The sequence below is a fragment of the Gymnoscopelus braueri genome (assembly GCF_963280865.1).
Source record: "Gymnoscopelus braueri genome assembly, chromosome: 12".
Classification (NCBI taxonomy): domain Eukaryota; kingdom Metazoa; phylum Chordata; class Actinopteri; order Myctophiformes; family Myctophidae; genus Gymnoscopelus; species Gymnoscopelus braueri.
In genome coordinates, this window is record NC_137614.1 from 37,606,996 (window position 1) to 37,629,190 (window position 22,195).

At 42.2% G+C, this 22,195-nt stretch overlaps 2 protein-coding genes across 2 annotated transcripts in view; both read left to right on the forward strand.

The window, feature by feature from the left end:
- calcrl2 (calcitonin receptor-like 2) overlaps nt 1-4,723 on the forward strand; it is a 218,421-nt gene extending 213,698 nt beyond the window's left edge. Inside the window, exon 15 of the transcript XR_013934163.1 lies at nt 4,709-4,723. The gene's annotated coding sequence lies outside the window, so the exon portion shown is untranslated. The remainder of the gene's footprint in view (nt 1-4,708) is intronic.
- LOC308097379 (vitamin D3 receptor A) overlaps nt 1,732-22,195 on the forward strand; it is a gene marked incomplete at its 5' end in the record, with an annotated part of 33,709 nt that continues 13,245 nt past the window's right edge. Inside the window, 5 exons of the mRNA XM_080445135.1 lie at nt 1,732-1,750; nt 3,091-3,275; nt 5,270-5,369; nt 5,972-6,149; nt 13,142-13,293. Of these exons, the coding sequence (XP_080301261.1) occupies nt 1,732-1,750; nt 3,091-3,275; nt 5,270-5,369; nt 5,972-6,149; nt 13,142-13,293 (634 nt within the window). The remainder of the gene's footprint in view (nt 1,751-3,090; nt 3,276-5,269; nt 5,370-5,971; nt 6,150-13,141; nt 13,294-22,195) is intronic.

Below are 22,195 nucleotides of genomic sequence, written 5' to 3' on the forward strand. Positions count from 1 at the left end.
GGCATCACTGCTTTGAGCCTGTCACTATAGGTTACAATTATTATTATTATGAATAGCACATCTACAAGCTCACCACAGGTCAGATGTTTTCGACATGTTTTCGACATGCAAGTATAAAAGGCGAGTACTTCATCCAAGAAATGGCTTTATTTCTATCGTTTACCTACCGGTGGTGTCTTTGACTAACAGACAATTTTCTTGTCATTTTTTGTAAAACATTCCTTAACGGTGAATGAAGAATCCAAGGGTCGGATTTTTTATATAGTTTGACATGCCCAAAATAATGACCCCAGGGTGAAACTGGTTAATTGCACCGGTTAGCTAGAAGGTAGTGTTAGGGAAAACGGATATTCCATGCAATACTGCTAATATGAGTGTGACTCCACAGGCCTGAGTACATGATGTGATTTCAACAATTAAGTGTTGTGCCATACAGGGGGCTGCAGTGAAGAAATAGCCAGATATCTTTAGCCGAGTGGGATCATGTGTAGAGAACAGAATGCTTCAGGTCAGGCTGGCCCATTCTTGGCTTAAATCTGGTGACATGAGAGAGCAGGGCCATGGAAAAGAACATCCTCTGGCTAGTATTGATACGATCTTCTTTCGTGTATCGTCGTCATATGTCCAGCTCAGTGTCACAGAGCCACGCTCTCGTCTCTGGTCCCACTTGGAAGAGGCCAGCCTCTGAAGGAGGTCTGTACAGAGGACAGGTGGTGATTATATGTTCGGCAGTCTGTCTGGCTCGCCACACTCGCATACTGCGCTGTCTGCCAGGCCCCACTCCTTCATGGACGATTTGAAGCGACCAACCCCAGTACGGAGGCGGTTCAGCAGGGTCCAATGCCGGCGTGGTAGATGTTCTCCTTCAACTCCATCTCCCGGGTCTGGGATGTGATGGTGCAGACGTGTGGGTTCAGCCGACTCCCATTCCTGCTTCCAGGAGGTTGCTAGCCATGCCCTTGTAGACAGGTCCTCAGGAGATTGAGAAACGGGGTGCCACAGATGTTGCCTGTATCTTGGTGGACAGCCACTCAATGCTGGCACCTGGTGGGGATTGGCCAGTGGCTGTCCACCCAAGATCAGACCTCACAAAGGTAGCAATTCCGTGATGTCTGCTGGGGATGGAACCGGCTAGGTGAAACCCGGGCAGCTTGAGGGTGTCTTCAACCATACAGTGGGTTTCCTGTAGGAGGACGGCTGCAACCTTGTGGGAGTCGGCGAGGTGACTTATGATCTCGAGTTTGGCGTTGGTGAGGCCCTCGACGTTTAGCTGGAGCACTGCCAGACCTTGGTGGTCGACCGTCGGGATGGATACCCGTCCTGGCGTGGACTTGCATCCGCCTGACTTTTTACGCCTTGGTCTGCCAGCTTGACGATGATTGGGTGGCGACATTGGTTTCACGAGCTGGTCTTTCACCATCTCTCGTTACTTGCAGGGGAGGCCGCGTGGAGGCTGTCGTCTTCTCCCACACACATTGATACGATGTGTGATAACAATGGCACATTGCTAAGGACAGGGTTATCCTTGTTTGTTCGGACAAACTATGTTCTGGAAGAAAGGTGGAGTGATTAAAGGGTGTAAAGAACACTGTCTATGAGACACTAATCTTGCATTGTCTATGGATATCGGCTTAGGCATGGTTCGACATTGAAGACCTCTAAATCAACTCTTCTCGTCTGTCATCTTTGAGTTCCACCAACAGTAGTCCAATGAGAGAATGCCTTATAAGAATGTATATTCAGATCATAGGTAGAATTCTGTACTAACAACTAAGATCTTCTTTTCCATTCATGGCAACAAATCTTTTCAAATGGGGGTCTTTGGAACGAAAATGTTTGACAAACACGACTTTTAGTGATATCAACCCAGTTGTCCTCTAGAAATATTGTTTAGATTATGCTTTGTAGCGCACCCAAACACGCCAACAATGCAGGCAAACTCTTCTAGCCTCTCAGCGATCTAAGCGATCCACGTTTACTGCTGTCCAGCATGTCATTAAGCATGTACGATCACACACACTCCATTTCCTCGGGAACAACGAGGTGTGTCGTCCGCAGTCTCACTGTGATTAACTCGCTGTCATTCAGGGCTTTGTACAGCTCCACTATCATGTTACCTTGATGCTGCTGAGACACATTGTCATGCAGATCAGCGAGTGCGGATTCACTGGATGATTCCTTTGTGTGTGTGTGTGGGTGCGCGTCTGTGTGTGTGTGTGTGTGTGTGTGTACAGTATGTGTGTGTGTGTGTGTGTGTGTGTGGGTGCGCTCATGTGTGTGTGTGTGTGTGTGTGTGTGTGTGTGTGTGTGTGTGAGTGTGCGTGTGTATGTGTGTGTGTGTGTGTGTGGGTGCGCGTGTGTGTGCGTGTGCTTTCACTAAATTACAGTAGGCATCGAGATACAATGTCAAATGTAATTTACCTCAGAGAGTCTGCAAATCTAACCAAATGGACCCACGGGTCCGTTTGTTTACATTTTGTACACTCCCAGAGAGAGATAGTAGCTGATAAATTAACACAGTATTTTCCTGTGCAATGAGAGGAGCTCAGTTGACTATGTAGTGATACTTGAGTTTCTTCTCGTCTAGATTACATCCAGGTTGTGTGTCTGCTATTTTTGAATAGCCAAAGTATAAAATAATGGCTATAGCTAAAATCTAAAATGACACAGATGCGTTCCCGGATTGAATGGGTTAAATACCAATCTCTATCATGTTAAGTATCAACAGAGGAAGAGTTTCATTCAAACAGTTTTCGATAATAAAACAAGACCTTTTAACAATAGGCTATAAGCATTCATTTTGTTTGAAAAAAATACTCCTTAGAGAACATGATAACGTAATTAACCCTGTTAACCCTGTTCATCTGTCAATTAAAGCAGACATGGAAAATTGGCGCATTATCTTTAGTGGTTGAGAAGACAGTGAATAATTACAGGAGGGATTCTTTATTTTAAATGTATTGCACAATAAAGCAGGAGAGTGTCTTCCTTTGTTTTGAGGCCAGTTGTATTTAATTTATATATTTTTAATTAAATAACGATTGCTTTATTTAATGTAAAATAAATAAACTCTCCCATCTTCCTGTGCAGTCATCCTGACGGACGAGGAGGTGCAGAGAAAGAAAGACATGATCATGAAGAGGAAGGAGGAGGAGGCGGCCAGGGAGGCCATGAAGCCTCGTCTGGACGACGAGCAATCTCAGATCATCTCCTGCCTGGTGGAGGCGCATCACAAGACCTACGACGACTCCTACTCCGACTTCACACGCTTCAGGGTCCGTGGACACTCTCTGCTCCCCTATTTAGTTATTACACAGTATTACACAGTGGTGGAAAAAGTACTCAAATTTTTTTACTTGAAAGTATCAACTGCAATGTGGAAATACTCTGTTACAAATCAAAACATTTCTTGAGAAAAAGTGCAAAAGTATTGGTATCAAAATGTACTTAAAGTACCAAAAGTAAAAAGACTCTTTATTATGCAGAATGTCCCATTTCAAGTTTTCAAATGTATAAAGATCTTTTGAAAATAGCAGATCGGCTATATCGGCTATTTTCAAATGGCCGACGAAATGTATAACGGGCTGAAGTGGTTACTGTATGTTTTTTAATAATAATCTAAATCTACAAAGTAACTAGTAACTAAAGTTTTCAAATCATTGTAGTGAAGTAAAAGTACAATATTTGCCTCTGAGATGTAGTGGAGTGGAAGTAAAAGTACTGACAATTGGAAATACTCTAGTAAAGTAAAAAGAAATACCTCAAAATTGTACTTAAGTACAGTGCTTGAGTACATGTACTTAGTTACTTAGTTAGTTAAGAACTGCTCAATTCTTCCCTGAACACGCACCGCCTCAGCATCGACACAAAGCCTCAACTCACAGCCTCTGCCTCGACACTCCACCCCGGTGCGTCCGGCTTTGTCGAGCGTCTATACGAACACAATTGGCCCGTGTTTGGGGGGAGGGAACCCGGGGCGGGGAGGGTGATATTTGTCACTGCACGTAATACTGCTACGGGCTGGGGGACGGCACCCTGTCGGCAGGGAGGAGTAGGACGAAGGCTCTAGTCTTACGTCCTCCCGGTGGGGGTTCCCTCACTGGCAGGTGAGCCAGTAGGATACAACGGCAGTGACAGCACACACATGTGTGTGGGGAGGGTTAGCTAACTGGCATAACGACTAAATTGGGCATAAAAAAGGGGTCAAAAACAACAAAAACAAACGCCTCAGCCTCAACACACAGTCTCAGCATGCACGCACACACACACACACACACACACACACACACACACACACACACACACACACACACACACACACACACACACACACACACACACACACACACACACACACACACGACCTCATCACACACATGACCTCATCACACATCATCAGCCTCAACACAGCATCGGACCCCAAAAATCTGCCATCAGTCCCTAGTCTCTATGGCGCCATTGGAATCAATGTATATGACTACAGGTTGACTCTGGAAAACATTCAACAGCTGAAAAACGCTAAAAATACTGGAGGGGGGGGGCTTTAACAGCTGTGTTTTACATATTTTTTTCATGGCTTTGGAACAAAGCCTTTAGAAGTATTTACAATGAATTTTAAGATGTAATTCGATACCATACATTATTGAGTGGATGTCTGTAGACTCCAGTGCCAGGCAGCTGTGGTTTTCATTTTGTCTTTGAAGATGAGCTGTGTACTGTGTAGCATTCAGTCAGCTATAGCTTGTTGTTATGTCGGGGCGAAACTGAATCTCAAACCACCTATAGGCCTGAGGCGTTGGTGTAACACATATATTATATACATGATATTATACACACACTCGCCAGCCTTAAATCTGAATACATCACAGCACTGCGATGTTCAACTCATTTCCTACAAGCTAAACGGAGGAAGTTCCAATGATCCAGCATTGCTCGTTCAAGCTTGAGGCGGTAATAAAACGAAAAATCAAACATACATAAAAAGCCAAATGTTTTGTCAAGCTGGGATACAGAGAGCGAACCAGCCTGCAACACAGCTAGCTGACATGCCAAAGCTAATTTGAAGAACATTACTCTGTCCAGCAGATTATGACCCACTATAACTTTGTTTGATGAGCGCTACTATAAAACTTTGTCTGTGTGTGTGTGCGTGTGCTTGTGTGTGTGTGTGTGTGTGTGTGTGTGTGTGTGTGTGTGTGTGTGTGTGTGTGTGTGTGTGTGTGTGTGTGTGTGTGTGTGTGTGTGTGTGTGTGTGTGTGTGTGTCTACAGCCTCCAGTGCGAGAGGGCCCAGTAACACGCAGTGCCAGTCGTGCAGCATCACTTCATTCTCTATCAGATGCCTCCTCTGACTCCTTTAACCACTCACCTGGTGAGACACATACTCACGCTCACGCTCACACACACACACACACACACACACACACACACACACACACACACACACACACACACACACACACACACACACACACACACACACACACACACACACACACACACCCCGCACTGCATACTCTTAACACTACCAATACTTTACACTAATAACACCCACTACTTAAAGCTTAACAACACTCCCTGCCAACATTCTTAAGTGCTAGATACTGCCTACCAACACAGAGAGCCCACACTTTTCCTTCAGGAGCAATATTTTCTAGTTTCCTACACTGTTGGTTCATAGATGGATAGATAAACCTTTATTAATCCCACAGGGGAAATTAAATTGTCATCATCAGATATGTTCCATCACGGTCATTTCTATCAGCAATCCATCACTAATTCTCTCCTCTCCTCTCCTCTCCTCTGCTCTGCCTCTCCTCTCCTCTCCTCTCCTCTCCTCTCCTCTCCTCTCCTCTCCTCTCCTCTCCTCTCCTCTCCTCTCCTCTCCTCTCCTCTCCTCTCCTTTCCTCTCCTTTCCTCTGCTCTTCCTCTCCTCTCCTCTCCTTTCCTCTGCTCTCCTCTCCTCCCATACAGAGTCAGTGGACACCAAGTTGAACTTCAGCAATCTGTTGATGATGTACCAGGACGGTGCAGGCAGTCCAGACTCCAGTGAGGAGGACACCAAGCTGTCCATGCTGCCTCATCTAGCAGACCTGGTCTCCTACAGCATCCAGAAGGTCATTGGTTTCGCAAAGATGATCCCAGGTTTCAGGTAAACCACACCCCATCCCAAAACAATGCAAACACATCCTCCACAACATCCATCCATCCATTAAGACCGGGAACGCATCTGTGTCATTTTTAGATTTCTTTGGCTATTCAAAAAATTGCAGATATACAAGCTCATAGTGTGGCACCGAGTGTCACCCTATGAGCTTGTAGATCTGCTATTTTTGAAAATCATGAAAATGTGTGCAAATCTTTGAATATGCTATATATGTCTTCTAAATCCTAACATTAAAAAAAAAAACACACCCTGTGTGAAGTGGGCGGTGTCTTGCTAGCTAATCACAATACTGAATGGAGTCAACCAATCATGTACAAAAGATAAATACATTTATTGAAACACTCTTTATGATGGACGAAACCATAACTTGAAAAAAACAAATATTTGTTTTTTTTCAAGTTATGGTTACTTATATAGGGCTATGCACATGTGTCATGTGACACTGGCCAATCACAGTCCTGAATAGACTGTGATTGGCCAATCACAGCGCAGGATAATTCTACAAATTTCCTGGGCCCAGATCACAGCGCAGGAAAATGTACATTTTTCCAAATCTCACTTATAGGGGCGGTTTCACCGCCCAAAAAACGTATGTTGCTATAATATCAGTGGTTCTCAAACTTTTTTCATGTCAAGGACCCCTAAAATGATATGTATTTGGTCGCGGACCCCCATCTCAAACTATGTTGTTCCAGGCAGGGACCCCCCAGAAGCAAAGATTTGAGTAAAAACTTTTCTCTTTAAAAAAAAATATATATATTCAAAGATTTGCACACATTTTCACGATTTTTCAAACAGCAGATCTACAAGCTCATAGTGCTGTGCGCTTGTATATCTGCTATTTTTTTGAATACCCAAAGAAATCTAAAATGACACAGATGCTTTCCCTGTCTAAATGGCCATTCAGACAGTAGACTATTGCCTGGCATGGCCAGGCAACAACATTGTTGAGAGGAAATTGAAAATGTCATTTTATGTGACAATATTTTGGTTAGAGTGGACTTAACGCCAGTGTAAAGGCCTTTGCAGACAGGGTGCGATTTTTCGCACGGAAAAAACGGACAATATCATTTTTTAAATGAACACATGGTTCTCAATGACCTCATGCACACCGGCTCCGAATTTGCGGTGCGGCGATGCGTTTTCTTTTCAATCGAACCCAGTTCGATTCGTGCGTCTTATCGCATGAGGTAAAAACTGATGGACTAATCGCACCCTGTCTGCAAAGGCCTTTACTAAGGTGAATCTTCCATTGTGCAACCAAACAAAGACACAGCTTTATCAAACAAACTAACCACTGCACAGTTTGTAAAAACATTTTTCCCTTGCTTTCGCCACTTTTTATATCACATCTGCATCTTCCAACCTGTAGAATATTGACACGCCCACTGTGGTTCCCAATTCAGGGTGTTAACTTATTAATCAAAGTTACGACAGACAACGACGAGTTATAATCACATATTAGTTTATTTAAATAGTCAGCCATGCATAGCCAATATACAAGAGCTTACCGCGGCAGGTCTGCTGAGAATCCTCAGGGTCTTTATACATGAGATGAATGTCGTCACAGTGTAATCCAGTACATTCATTAACGTTATTAGTAGAACAATTTACCCATCTGAGAGCTTTGACCTTTCCAAGTCCATGTCACATTGACTGGTCAAACCGGGAACCCCTGTCTTACATTTGCCAGTTCTTGTCTATAAGTAACCTGTTGACTTTAGGCTGGGATATCCTAAGGTGCTGTCTCACCATTCATGCATCTTAACTCGTGTGTTTAGGTTCTTATTACTGTGGTGGTCCGTGTATTTTGCAATGAGTCTTTCACAACTCCAGGTATGATATTACGTTAGCTTGCTCAGAAGTGGGTGAAAGTTCAGACTGACCAATGTCTCCTCTTCATACTGTTTTGCTGTGTCACTGTACCTCTACTAGTTAGCCTAGTAGTGCAGGGCCTTCCTTACTATTATGGCATATTGAGGGCCAATTATCAGATACTCAATATATATAATACATAAGTCTATAACAACATATCCCCTAGCACACACCCCCCCACACACGCATATATACACAGTGGTGTAAAGTAACTCACAAGCACATTAACTCAAGTACTGTACAATTTTGAGGTATTTTTACTTTACTGGAATATTTCCAATTTTCTGTACTTTTGATTTTGCTCCACTACATCTCAGAGGCAAATATTGTACTTTTACTCCACTACAATTATTTGAAAACTTTAGTTACTAGTTAGTAGATTTTGATTATTATTACAAAACATACATGAACCACTTCAGCCCTATATACATTTGTGTGAGTACTTCTTCCACCACTGCAGCCAAAAGCAGCTCACAACATAGTGGTTTTGCCACCTACATGTTGTTTTTCCCCCCCGACGTGTTGCGGAGCTAGGAGATGCTATTAGCACTAACAAACAAACAAGCTCTTCTGAGAATACAGCAGAACAACCACGCTCTCACATGATGTAAACACACAAATGTATGCACACACATACAGCACATAATTGTTGAAAGTGGAAGGGAAACGGTAACGTGCGTCCTTCCGTTCACATGTGCACACACATGAAACGGACGTATATGAAGAAATCGAAATGATCCCCATGCACAGTTAGTTTTCTATTCACATCCATTCGTCCTTTCTGCTGACCTTGTCAGGTGTCCAAAGTTCTAGGACATTTGAAGCAGAGCCCAGACTGTGGTGAACGAAGGGCGGGGGGCAACAGGGAATGGAATCCCCCTGTTGAACTGAAAATAGCCAAAAGCATATGTAATCCACAGGGCTGGAATATAGTAGGATTTTACCCAATCAGCAGAGGGCACAGGATAAACAAGTGAAATTGGAAGTGATGAAACAAAGAAGTGGAAATTGGAACTGGAACACTATACAATTGAAATATGGGTACTCTCTCGTGATTGGATGAAATTGTCAACCCACCTGAAAATGAATTTTCTGTTAACTAAAGAGCTGGAGAGACGGGGAAATCCCTGTTACTGAACAAACAAACACTATAGCAATTTTCTTTTTTTCTTTTTTCCCCCCTTAAAGGGTAAGACCACTTTGGTAGAGGTTTGGGTTGTGTAGTTACCTTGCCATGATGTAACTCCAAAGGTGGACAAGAAATCAAAAATAATTGCTCCATTGATTAGAAATTGATCATTCAAAATATGCTCCCCATTGACTTACATTGTACAGTAAAACAGCTCTCAAAGTCGCTCTTTTAGCACATAAACGAACAAAAACTAAGTTGATTCAGATAATATAGAACATCATCAATCCCAGTACTGTTTTCTTTTTAATAAAAATGTTAACTTCCTGTTGATTTAGCTATTTTTATTAGAAAGAAAACCTGGACTGGATCGGCGGATCCGGATCCGGATCTTCAAATAGTAAAATCATCAGGAAGTTGACATTTTTATTAAAAAGATAAACAGTACTGGGTTTGGTGATGTTCTATATTGTCTGAATCAGCTTCGTTTGTGTTCGTTTACGGGCTAAAAGAGTGACTTTGAGAGCTGTTTCAGTGTACAATGTAAGTCAATTGGGAGCATATTTTGAATGATCAATTTCTAATTAATGGAGCAATATTTTTGTATTTCTTGTCCACCTTTGGAGTTACATCATGGCAAGGTAACTACACAACCCAAACCCCTACCAAAGTGGTCTTACCCTTTAACAAATATCACAAGACCTTGTTTTCTGCATGAATTAAAAAAGCTTTGCACATCTGGGGAAGGAACTCATTGCTAACTCACTTCCTGATTGTAGGACTGAAAACAGACTTTGGAGTCAGTATACATTTCTAGAGCACAGAGAGAGCAGGACAGGTGAAGACCAACCTACCGTACACTGTCTCTGGCGCACAGATTGCTTAGGAATCAGAGAAATTGAGCTCTGCAAATTGAAAAGGCTATGCAGTTGAGCTTCACTCGAATGAAAAATGTATGTGGATCCTTGGGATCATGTGGATCTCGGGATCCACATGGGAACCGTGTAGTTCTTATGTGGGTCTTGGACTTCATGTGGCCAGCCTGTGACATCAGTCATCTATGACAGTGGTATGACAGTGGTTCTCCCCTGTGGGGGAAAAAAAACATGAGGGGTCCCCTCATGTTTTTTTTTGTTGGGAGGGTCCTCAAATGACAGGGAAGTGACAATTCAAGGATTTTTAAGACCTTATTAATGCAAAAAAAAGAAAAAAAAAGACAATTTCTGCATCAGAAGTAATCAACAAACTATACCAGGGTTTCTCAAACTTTTTTATACCACGACCCTATGAGGGATTTTTTTTTGGCGACCTCATCGCCCCCAACGGCACCTTCCCGCGACCCCATTGACCCCAACGACACCTTCCCGCGGCCCCACTTTGGGTCGCGACATCAAACATTGGCCAAATTGTCAAATAATATAAGAAAGAGGCAAAATATTTAGAAAATAGCCTAATGGTTATCTGTGGAACCGAATCAAACAAGACTCTTCTACATTCCAAGTGCTTGTCAGGGTAGGGGGTCCCCAGTTCAAATATGATTATTTTGGGGGGTCACGGCTTGAAAAGGTTGAGAACCACTGGTCTATGACATATGACTCCAAATCTGGGCAAGGCACAGCCCCATTGAGTTGTACAAAACTAAAGTGAAATATGCGCTCGCATGCATGCACGCGAGCGCACACCCTCTTAAAAATGGCTGAACTCCTCCAGTGCAAAAAACCTAGGAGACAGAAAAGAGGATATCCCTGCTGAAGCCAGTATGTGTTAGCATACTATTGTCTCAAACAGAAGGACCAATATAATATATATGTTTGTCATATTATGACAAACGTTTGATTGATAGTACATTATGAGTACATTTTTATGTACTCATTTCATTTGTAGTTACTGTCAGATCCAACTTTGTTGATTTTGCTTTGGCAAAAAATAGTGCTCTGTTTTTTGCTATGAAGAACATTTGAATTTGAATTACAGAGAGAGAGAGAGAGAGAGAGAGAGAGGGGGGGGGGGGCTACAGCTTTAGTGAACGTGCATGGTGCTGTCACCATAGTAACCATGCATTCATTGTACACACTGTCCTATTCCAGCCTTTCCCAAATCACCTCACCTCAAACCTCCCCGGCACACAAAGAAGTGTAACTTTGAAGGTAACAGATGGCGTGTGCGTGCGTGCGTGCGTGTGAGAGAGAAAGAGAGAAATGGAGTAAGAGATGGGGGGAGGGGGAGAGGAAGAGGGGGATAGAGAGAGAGAGGGAGGGAGAGCGAGCGAGGGAGAGAAAGAGAAAGGGTTTGAACCACAATGTATTTGAAGGTCCTGTTAGTGGTTCGTTTTATCCCACGTCCTGTAGGTGCCAGATGGGTGGGGTTTGACACAAACTTTAGGACAGTACAAAATGTTCCTCTAAATTTAGATATTTTCCAAAAGGAAAATACGCAAAAGTAAATTTAATATAATTTTCTGTAAATAGCCAACCCGAACTTGCCTTAAGAGTAATCCCATTACACATGTCTGAATGTACTCTGTTATTTTCTGCTGGCAAGTCAAAACCAGGGCTGACACGATATATGAACACAAGTTGTTGTATTGTGTTGCATGTAGTAGCAAAGGTCATGGCGGGGCACTGAAGGGGCCACCACAGCTGTCTGGAACAGACAGTGGCCGCGTTTCCCAAAGAGAATCTGCATAGGGAGTTATGTGCATGTCCTTACGAAGGCTCCGGTAAGACTGCCTTAAGTTGTACAAACGCGCGTGTACCAGGGTTTGTACCAGGACACGCGCGTGTTTCCCGAACGCGCACGTAAGCGCCTCTCTCAACACAGGCTATGCAGTACCTAAGCATGCAGTACATAAGCATGCACTTATACTATATAGGCTATAATATGAAGATAGACAGTGGTGTACTGTGGATGTTTTAACTAATGGAGTGCAACGCCAGGCACGCGTGCACACGCTCGTGCAGGACACCTACTCTTTGACAAGTAGTACTGCCTGAAGTTCAAAGCATAATATATCATCTTCCCCCCAAAAAATCCATCTTAGCTCAGCAGTAGAAATTCTGACGCTCGTGATGTTTGAGTAGGTAGTACTGAGTGCAGCTTATAAGATCCTTCCACACTGGGAGCATTTTTTTTGTGCGATCAATTATTTTTATACATAATTATTTTTCAAGGGGTTATTTCCCGCCCACGAATACCACCTGTATAAATGAGGCATCACCAGATTAATAGTTTGATGTGAAATATTCGCAACACATTTTCTGATTATTATTATCTGTTTATTCGCCACGCTTGCCTTGTAAGCCGTGTAATCGTACAGATACGATGTGTCTCTGCCCACATGTGCCTCTCCCTTATCAACATACTGCAGGTCCATAATGTACAGTACAGGATGTCACTATAGAAGTACAACTGTCATCTTCTTGTTAGAACATTTCTTCACATCCTGCCTTCCGGCCACATAATGTGGTTTCTGCCAATGTATAGTATATTTGTGTGATATATAAACTTGTCGTGCCATGCTATACTGCCTTGGTGTCATCTTTTTGTCCTAGCTCGCGCTTGCTTAGCTGACTGGGAAACGCATCTGTGTCATTTTCAGATTTCTTTGGCTATTCAAAGAATTGCAGATGTAGCTCTAGCTCTATGAGCTTGTAGATCTGCTATTTCTTTTTTAAATCGTGAAAATATTTATATATAGTATATAATATATATTATCAAAGATTTGAACTTTTATCACGACAGAATGTTACTAAATCACAACAGGCTACACAACTGTCTAAACAGTGCTTATTTGACCTACTGTAAATGATGATAATTATCCTAAAGGGGTTTAAGCGATACTGTATGTTTTTGTTAAATTAAGGGTTAAATAGCTCTATATTCCGATATAGTGTATATAGTTCATAAAATCGGCGTGCTAAAATGTTGTCCTCACAATTAGTAATACAAATGTATGTGTGTTTGTGTTCTGTAGGGAGTTAACAGCGGAGGACCAGATAGCCCTGTTAAAGTCCAGCGCCATTGAGATCATCATGCTGCGATCTAACCAGTCCTTCAGCCTGGAGGACATGTCCTGGAGCTGCGGGGGCCCGGACTTTAAATACTGCATCAATGACGTCACTAAGGGTTGGTTTCATGTCATCTTAGTACCATTTAGAAAATAAGTACTCAAATGTTTGACTTAAGTAAAAGTATCAATGCTGCCGTGTAGAAACACTCTACAAAAGTCCGGTAATCAAAATTGACTCGAGTAAAAGTACAAAATGTGTTGGCATCAAAATATACTTAAAGTCCCAAAAGTAGAAGTACTCATCACGCAGAATGTCCCATTTCACAAAAAAAACATTTTGAAAAAAACACAAATCTTTAGTTTTTGTCGCATTTATAAGGCAATAATTTGATGATCGGATGGCTGCTCAGTAGGAGACAGGAGACTCAGATAGACTCTGCCGGTCATCAAACGATTGGCTTAGGAATGCGGCAAAAACAAAAATATGTCCTTGAATTCAACGCTTCATGGGGTGCGTAATTGATAGAAAATAAGTAATTCTTTGGTTGAACTACTCCTTTAATATTGCTGCTATTCTTTCTGTGGCTATTCTATTCATTTTTATATGTTTATTATTATTATTATTATTATTATTATTATTATTATTATTATTGTTATTACGGGGCCAGAGCTCTCAGCTCTGGACCTGTTTTAATGTTCCCCTCTTTTTTCTTCTCCCCCTTTCTTCATACGCTTTTTACGAAACTCGGCCATATGGTAGATGGTCATGAAAAACTATCAAGAAATAATTCTCACAATCTTTCGTCAAAAGGTGGCGCTATAGCACTCAATTGAAAATGCCAACTTTGAACAGGTACAACTCATGCCCTGTTTGACCTACAGCCATAAAACTTCAATACACACATGCGTCTACTCATGATGAACAACTTTAACCCTCTGACTTTTGACCTCTGACCTTTAGATCTCCCACCATTTTGAATTATATGAAAAACAGTTAAAACCTATCTCCTCCTGGGATTTTTGAGTAATCTGCACGAAACGTTTTACACATGAACTTTGGACCTATGCCGACAAACTGATGCAAAAGATTTTCCATAAGTGAAAAAATGAAGCTTTAATGAGCCAATGAATATTGCAGTTTTATGACAATTATTCATCTGCCCCTAACACATACATGCAGACTCACATTTCTTTGAAACTTTGCGTTAATGTTGAGGGTCATTCCAAATATCACTGAAACCAATCTTACTCCAATTGGTCAAAGGGGGGCGCTATAGCGATTTTTTTAAAGTGCAAACTTTAAACAGGCAAAAGTCATGCCTCGTTTGGCCGACAGCCATTAAACCTGCTTACACATGTGCCTTGACTCATGAGGAACACATGTATCACGTTGACCAGTAAGCTCCGCCCTTAGATTGTCCGCAATTTTGAGCAGTTTGAAAAACACTTAAACCCAGGATTTTTCAGCTATTTGCGTGAAACTGTATCATCTGTGTGATCTCCTTTTTCACAAGTTCTTGTCTGTTGGTCCAATGGCTTCTCCCTTAAACGTGTGCCTCACAACCTGAAGGTTGCCAGTTCAAGCCTCACTTGATGCGGACTTCATTAAAGTTGCATTGCACACAACATGATTGTGTCAATTAATACATGTGCAATTGTTAAACATAACCTGAAATACTTATTTGAGAGGGTATGTTTTTGCAATGTATGACATACTTCATTCTGAAAATAGCCGATCTACAATCTCAAAACTTTTCAGATAGCAACGTGTTTCTGAGTTTGTAGATCGGCTGCTTTCACTGGTTCAGTTTTATCTTCAACAGACAACCTCAGCCTGGACAAAGCTATAGCACTATAGGTAATGTTGCAGCCCGTCAATCCGAAGGTTGAGGGTTAGATTCCTGTTAATGGCAATAGGTTGACACGTCCAATCAATCCATTCTGCTTCCATCCTTCTCTCTCTTCAATCTATTGTTTCCATGTCTCTCTCTCTTCAATCTATTCCGTTTCCATGTCTCTCTCTCCGCCCTTAGATTGTTCGCAATTTTGAGCAGTTTGAAAAACACTTAAACCCAGGATTTTTCAGTTATTTGCGTGAAATGGTATCATCTGTCTGACCTCCGTTTTCACTGTATCAGGTCTGTTGGTCCAATGGCTTCCCGCTTAAGTGAATGTTTCACAACATCAAGGTTGCCGGTTCAAGCCTTACTTGGTGGAGACTTCATTTAAAGTGCATTGCAAACTACAAGACTGTGTTAATGAATACATATGCAATTGATAAAGATAACATGAAATGCTTATCTGAGAAGGTCTGTTTTTGCAATGTATGACATACTTCATTCTGAAAATAGCCGATCTACAATCTCAAAACTTTTCAGATAGCAACGTGTTTCTGAGCTTGTAGATCGGCTGCTTTCACTGGTTCAGTTTTATCTTCAACAGACAACCTCAGCCTGGTCAAAGCTATAGCACTATAGGTAGTGTTGCAGCCTGTCAATCCGAAGGTTGAAGGTTCGATTCCTGTTAATGGCAATAGGTTGAGATGTCCAATCAATCCATTCTGCTTCCATCTCTCTCTCTCTTCAATCTATTATGTTTCCATGTCTCTCTCTCTCAATTAATGCATGTGCAACTGTTAAAGGTAACATGAAATGCTTCTTGGAGAGAGTATGTTTTTGCAATGTATGACAAACTTCATTGTGAAAATAGCCGATCTACAATCTCACAACTTTTCAGATAGCAACGTTTTGTGAGCTTGTAGATCGGCTACTTTCACTAGTTTTCGTTCCGAGGAGACACAAAAATGCCTTTATTGGTAAATGGTTTGTGAACCAGTGATCTAGAGTAGTTCGGGACACAGAGGCTTGGTTCATAATGGACGGAAATACTTATAAATATCAACAGACACTACCAGTAATTGTGTCAATTAATACATAATGCAATTGATAAAGATAACCTGAAATGCTTATTTGAGAGGGTATGAAGTATGTATGACATACTTCATTCTGAAAATAGCCGATCTACAATCTCAAAACCTTTCAGATAGCAACGTTCTTTCTGAGCTTGTAGATCGGCTGCTTTCACTGGTTCACTTTTATCTTCAACAGACAACCTCAGCCTGGACAAAGCAATAGCACTATAGGTAGTGTTGCAGCCTGTCAATTCGAAGGTTGATGGTTCGATTCCTGTTAATGGCAATAGGTTGAGATGTCCAATCAATCCATTCTGCTTCTCTCTCTTCAATCTATTATGTTTCCGTGTCTCTCTCTCTTCAATCTATTCCGTTTCCATGTCTCTCTCTCTCTCTCTCTCTCTCTCTCTCTCTCTCTCTCTCTCTCTCTCTCTCTCTCTCTCTCTCTCTCTCTCTCTCTCTCTCTCTCTCTCTCTCTCTCTCTCTCTCTCTCTCTCTCATTCACCAGGTCCTGTCTGTTGTTCCAATGGTTTCTCGCTTAAGTGTGTGCCTTACAATCTCAAGGTTGTCAGTTCAAGCCTCACTTGATGCAGACTTCATTTAAGTTGCATTGCACACAACATGATTCTTGCGAACGCGGAAGGAGGCCTCCGACCAAGTGGAGCTTACTATATCACCGTGCTTGGGTTGTGTGTGTGTGTGTGTCTGTCCCTTATTTATGGTCTTTCCGTGTGTGTTCACGCTCTCATTGGCTCGCGCCCCCATGTGACTCGAAACTCCGTGCTGAAATGCCAGCAGCTGCACTGCCTGTATACAGCGTGTGTTCACGCTCTCATTGGCTCGCGCCCCCATGTGACTCGAAACTCCGTGCTGAAATGCCAGCAGCTGCACTGCCTGTATACAGCCGGCAGAGTGCGGCAGAGTGCACTACTACAGTGTGGTTGAAATATAGCAGCCTCAGTCAATCTGCGTTCGCTTCCAGCGTTCGCGCGTCTTACTTGTGTCAATTAATGCAAGTGCAATTGTTAAAGGTAACCTGAAATGCTTATTTGAGAGTATGTCTTTTCAATGTATGACATACTTCATTCTGAAAATAGCCGATCTACAATCTCAAAACTTTTCAGATAGCAACGTGTTTCTGAGCTTTTAGATCGGCTGCTTTCACTGGTTCAATTTTATCTTCAACAGACAACCTCAGCCTAGACAAAGCTATAGCACTATAGGTAGTGTTGCAGCCTGTCAATCCGAAGGTTGAGGGATCGATTCCTGTTAATGGCAATAGGTTGAGACGTCCAATCAATCCATTCTGCTTCCATCTCTCTCTCTCTCTTCAATCTATTATGTTTCCATGTCTCTCTCTCTCTTCAATCTATTCTGTTTCCATGTCTCTCTCTCTCTCTCTTCAATCTTTTCCGTTTCCATGTCTCCCTCTTCAATCTATTCCGTTTCCATGTCTCTCTCTCTCTCTCTCTCTCTCTCTTTTGAGGGGCGGCCATAGCTGAGTGGTTAGTGAGCCAGCCTAGGGAGCCAGAGGCCCCCGTTTCCCAGGTACGATTCCAGGCCAGGCCAGCAAATGAAATTTGTCCCTGAGCAAGACTCTTAACCCCTAATTGCTCACAGGCCCTCATTGGAAACAAGACCGCAAGGACTTTCATGAACAGACCTGTTAAAGGAATTATCCTTATCTCTTCAATCTATTCCGTTTCCATGTCTCTCTCTCTCTCTCTCCGATCTACAATCTCACAACTTTTCAGATAGCAACGTATTTCTGAGCTTGTAGGTCGGTTGCTTTCACTGGTTCACTTTTATCTTCAACAGACAACCTCAATCTGTACAAAGCTATAGCACTATAGGTAGTGTTGCAGCCTGTCAATCCGAAGGTTGAGGGTTCGATTCCTGTTAATGGCAATAGGTTGAGATGTCCATTCAATCCGTTCTGCTTCCATCTGTCTCTCTCTTCAGTCTATTATGTTTCCATGTGTGACCTCTGACCTTTAGATCTCCCACCATTTTGAATTATATGAAAAACAGTTAAAACCTATCTCCTCCTGGGATTTTTGAGTAATCTGCACGAAACGTTTTACACATGAACTTTGGACCTATGCCGACAAACAAGCAGCAAAGATTTTCCATAAGTGAAAAGATGAAGCTTTAATGAGCCAATGAATATTGCAGTTTTATGACAATTATTCATCTGCCCCTAACACATACATGCAGACTCACATTTCTTTGAAACTTTGCGGTAATGTTGAGGGGCATTCCAAATATCACTGAAACCAATCTTACTCCAATTGGTCAAAGGGGGGCGCTATAGCGATTTTTTGAAAATGCTAACTTTAAACAGGCAAAAGTCATGCCTCGTTTGGCCGACAGCCATTAAACCTGCTTACGCATGTGCCTTGACTCATGAGGAACACATGTATCACGTTGACCAGTAAGCTCCGCCCTTAGATTGTCCGCAATTTTGAGCAGTTTGAAAAACACTTAAACCCAGGGTTTTTCAGCTATTTGCGTGAAACTGTATCATCTGTGTGATCTCCTTTTTCACAGGTTCTTGTCTGTTCAATGGCTTCTCCCTTAAGTGAGTGCCTCATGACTGCAAGGTTGCCGATTCAAGCCTCACTTGATGCAGACTCAATTAAGTTGAATTGCAAAAAACATGACTGTATCAATGAATACATGTGCAAACGGTAAAAATAACATGAAATGCTTATTTGAGAGTATGTTTTTTCAATGTATGACGTACTTCATTGTTAAAATAGCCGATCTACAATCTCACAACTTTTCAGATAGCAACGTTTTGTGAGCTTGTAGATCGGCCGCTTTCACTGGTTTCAGTTTCGAGGAGACATACAATTTCTCCATTGGTAAATGGTTTGTGAACGAGTGATCTTAGTGTTAGTGTTAGTGTAAATTCTTTTTTCACTGGTTCTGTTTTGTTGGTCCAATGGCGTCTCGCTTCAGCATCAGCCGCTGGATAGCAGGGTCGCCGGTTCAAGCCTCACCTCTTGCTGGCTACTTTTCAATTGTATCGCACAAAACATGACTGTATCAATTAATGCATGTGCAACTGTTAAAGGTAACATGAAATGCTTCTTGGAGAGAGTATGTTTTTGCAATGTATGACAAACTTCATTGTGAAAATAGCCGATCTACAATCTCAAAACTTTTCAGATAGCAACGTGTTTCTGAGCTTGTAGGCTGCTTTCACTGGTTCACTTTTATCTTCAACAGACAACCTCAGCCTAGACAAAGCTATAGCACTATAGGTAGTGTTGCATCCTGTCAGTCCGAAGGTTGAGGGTTCGATTCCTGTTAATGGCAATAGGTTGAGATGTCCAATCAATCCATTCTGCTTCCATCTCTCTCTCTCTTCAATCTATTATGTTTCCTTGTCTCTCTCTCTTCAATCTATTCCGTTTCCATGTCTCTCTCTCTCTCTCTCTTCAATCTATTCCGTTTCCATGGCTCTCTCGCTCTCTCTCTCTCTCTTCAATCTATTCCGTTTCCATGTCTCTCTCTCTCTCTTTCTCTTCAATCTATTCCGTTTCCATGTCTCTCTCTCTCTTTCTCTTCAATCTATTCCGTTTCCATGTCTCTCTCTCTCTTTCTCTTCCATCTATTCCGTTTCCATGTTGCTCTCTCTCTTTCTCTCCAATCTATTCCGTTTCCATGTCTCTCTCTCTCTCTTTCTCTTCAATCTATTCCGTTTCCATGTCTCTATCTCTCTTTCTCTTCAATCTATTCCCCCTCTCTCCCCCTCTCTCTCTCTCTCTCTCTCTCTCTCTCTCTCTCTCTCTCTCTCTCTCTCTCTCTCTCTCTCTCTCTCTCTCTCTCTCTCTCTATTCTTAGACTTACGCGTCTCCTCGGAACAGAAACCAGTGAAAATAGCCGATCTACAATATCACAACCTTTCAGATAGCAACATTTTGTGAGTTTGTAGATCAGCTATTTTCAATGGTTTCTGTTCCGAGGAGACATACAATTTCTCTATCGGTAGATGGTTAGGGAACCAGTGATCTAGAGTAGTTAGCGAAACAAAGGCCTGGTCCGTCAGGGACGGAAAGACTTATATATATCAACAGACACTACCAGGACTATCATATCTCTAGCTCAATGAGAAGAAAGGCAGCCTATGAGTCCGGAGGTCACCGGTTCGATCCCTGTCCCCGACGATGTGTTGAGGCAATCATGATGATCTGTCTCTCTCTCTCACTCTTCAGTTTCCATGTCTCTCTCTCTCTCTCTCCAGTTTCCATGTCTGTCTGTCTCTCTCTTCAATCTATTCCGTTTCCATTTCTCTCTTTCTCTTTCTCTTCAATCTATATTCCGTTTCCATGTCTGTCTCTCTCTCTCTTTCTCTTCAATCTATTCCGTTTCCATGTCTCTCTCTCTCTTTCTCTTCAATTTATTCTGTTTCCATGTCTCTCTCTCTTTCTCTTCAATCTATTCCGTTTCCATGTCTCTCTCTCTCTTTCTCTTCAATCTATTCCCCCCTCTCTCTCTCTCTCTCTCTCTCTCTCTCTCTCTCTCTATTCACTGGCCCCGTATTATCGCTGCTTGCAGCTATATTTATTATTATTATTGCTGGGTCTGAGCAACCAGAACAAAATAATAACTCTTATGTAATCAAGATCTAACAACAATCAAACCTTGAAACCTTGAACCTTATGCTACTTTATAATGACTATACCCACTCCACTACTGTACATTTTACTTTACTTTATATTATGTGTTTATTCACACGGGACAATGCACATTATAGTGGGGTACCTTAGCAAAATGAACGATACGAAGCTGATAATAGCGCCAAATTTTGCACAAGGCTTCTTTAGGACCTACTGATGGATTCTAGCCTTGGGTACCAAACTTTATTTTGAATATTTTCCATACTATTAGGCTTATCAATATCCATTAAAAAACAGGCAGATTCACTTTTTGGCCTATAACTCTTGAACTGTAGGTCATAGCATCAAAAATCCGATTTCAAGATTTTCCGCCATTTTGCGTTCAAAACACATATTTTGCTACTACTCCTACAAATTGTGTGCAAAATTCACACAAATCGGCAAACACTCTGTCTTTGGTCATGTGATCAAGATGTATCAGTCATATTTTTCATATTCCCTTCAGATGGGCAACGATTGGCTTCTGAAATTTGTGGGAGGGTCCGTTTGGAAAGAAAATGGCACAAATCATAAACACATCTGTCCCAAATTTGTATCATTGAGGGGCCATTAATAAACGTAGAGCCAATTGCAATTGCAAAAAGGAGAACAGTCCAAATTTGATTTGCCACATTTGCAGGTGGAACAGTCCCCTTTACAAGAGCATTTGATCATCTCTCTGGATGCTCTGGAGACTTCTGGAATTGTCATCCAAACTGGCACCCATGCCTCAGATATATATCTTGGTCCATCCATGCTCATGTGGGGAGGGAATAACTTGTTCTGTTTGTAGGCTGGTCGTCCAGATGCCTGCTTGATACACTGCCCGCTTAACATGCTGAAGTAGTGCATCTTGGGTGGGTGGCAGTTTCTCCATTGACCTATTCCCATGACAGAATAGTTCTTTTCTAGTCTGGTTGATGGAGCTCAAAGGACTGGATTTGTCATACAGGATAACCGTCAGTCTCTCAAGCTTCGGGAACTGCTGACTGTCAACATTCAGCAGCTGGAGGGGATGTTTGGCCAGACTGACAAGTATCTCTGTGACATCATCATAGGCTTGCCAGGCATGTCAAGCTGACTTCTTACCCTTACTGTGGAAAGCAGATGCTATGTCACAACCTGACAATTCTTGGAACATAGGCAGAGCACGAGATTGTGACTCCCCCAGATATTTACACATGTTGTTGATGTGGTAAAATCTGTATTTTGCCCATGCCAAAAGCCACCCAGATGTCAGCCAAAGGTTGAATCGTAACTAAATCACGGAACAAGCCTGCAAGGATCACAATATCAGTGTCCACAGTACGATAGTTTTTGCTCCTTGCTCCAGTGCATGCCGTACATGAACCAGAATCCTGGTGTCTGCCTCCTCATGATTGGAACCAAAAAACGACACAGCTTGCCCTGATGTGACATACACAGCTTTGGATGGTGGCC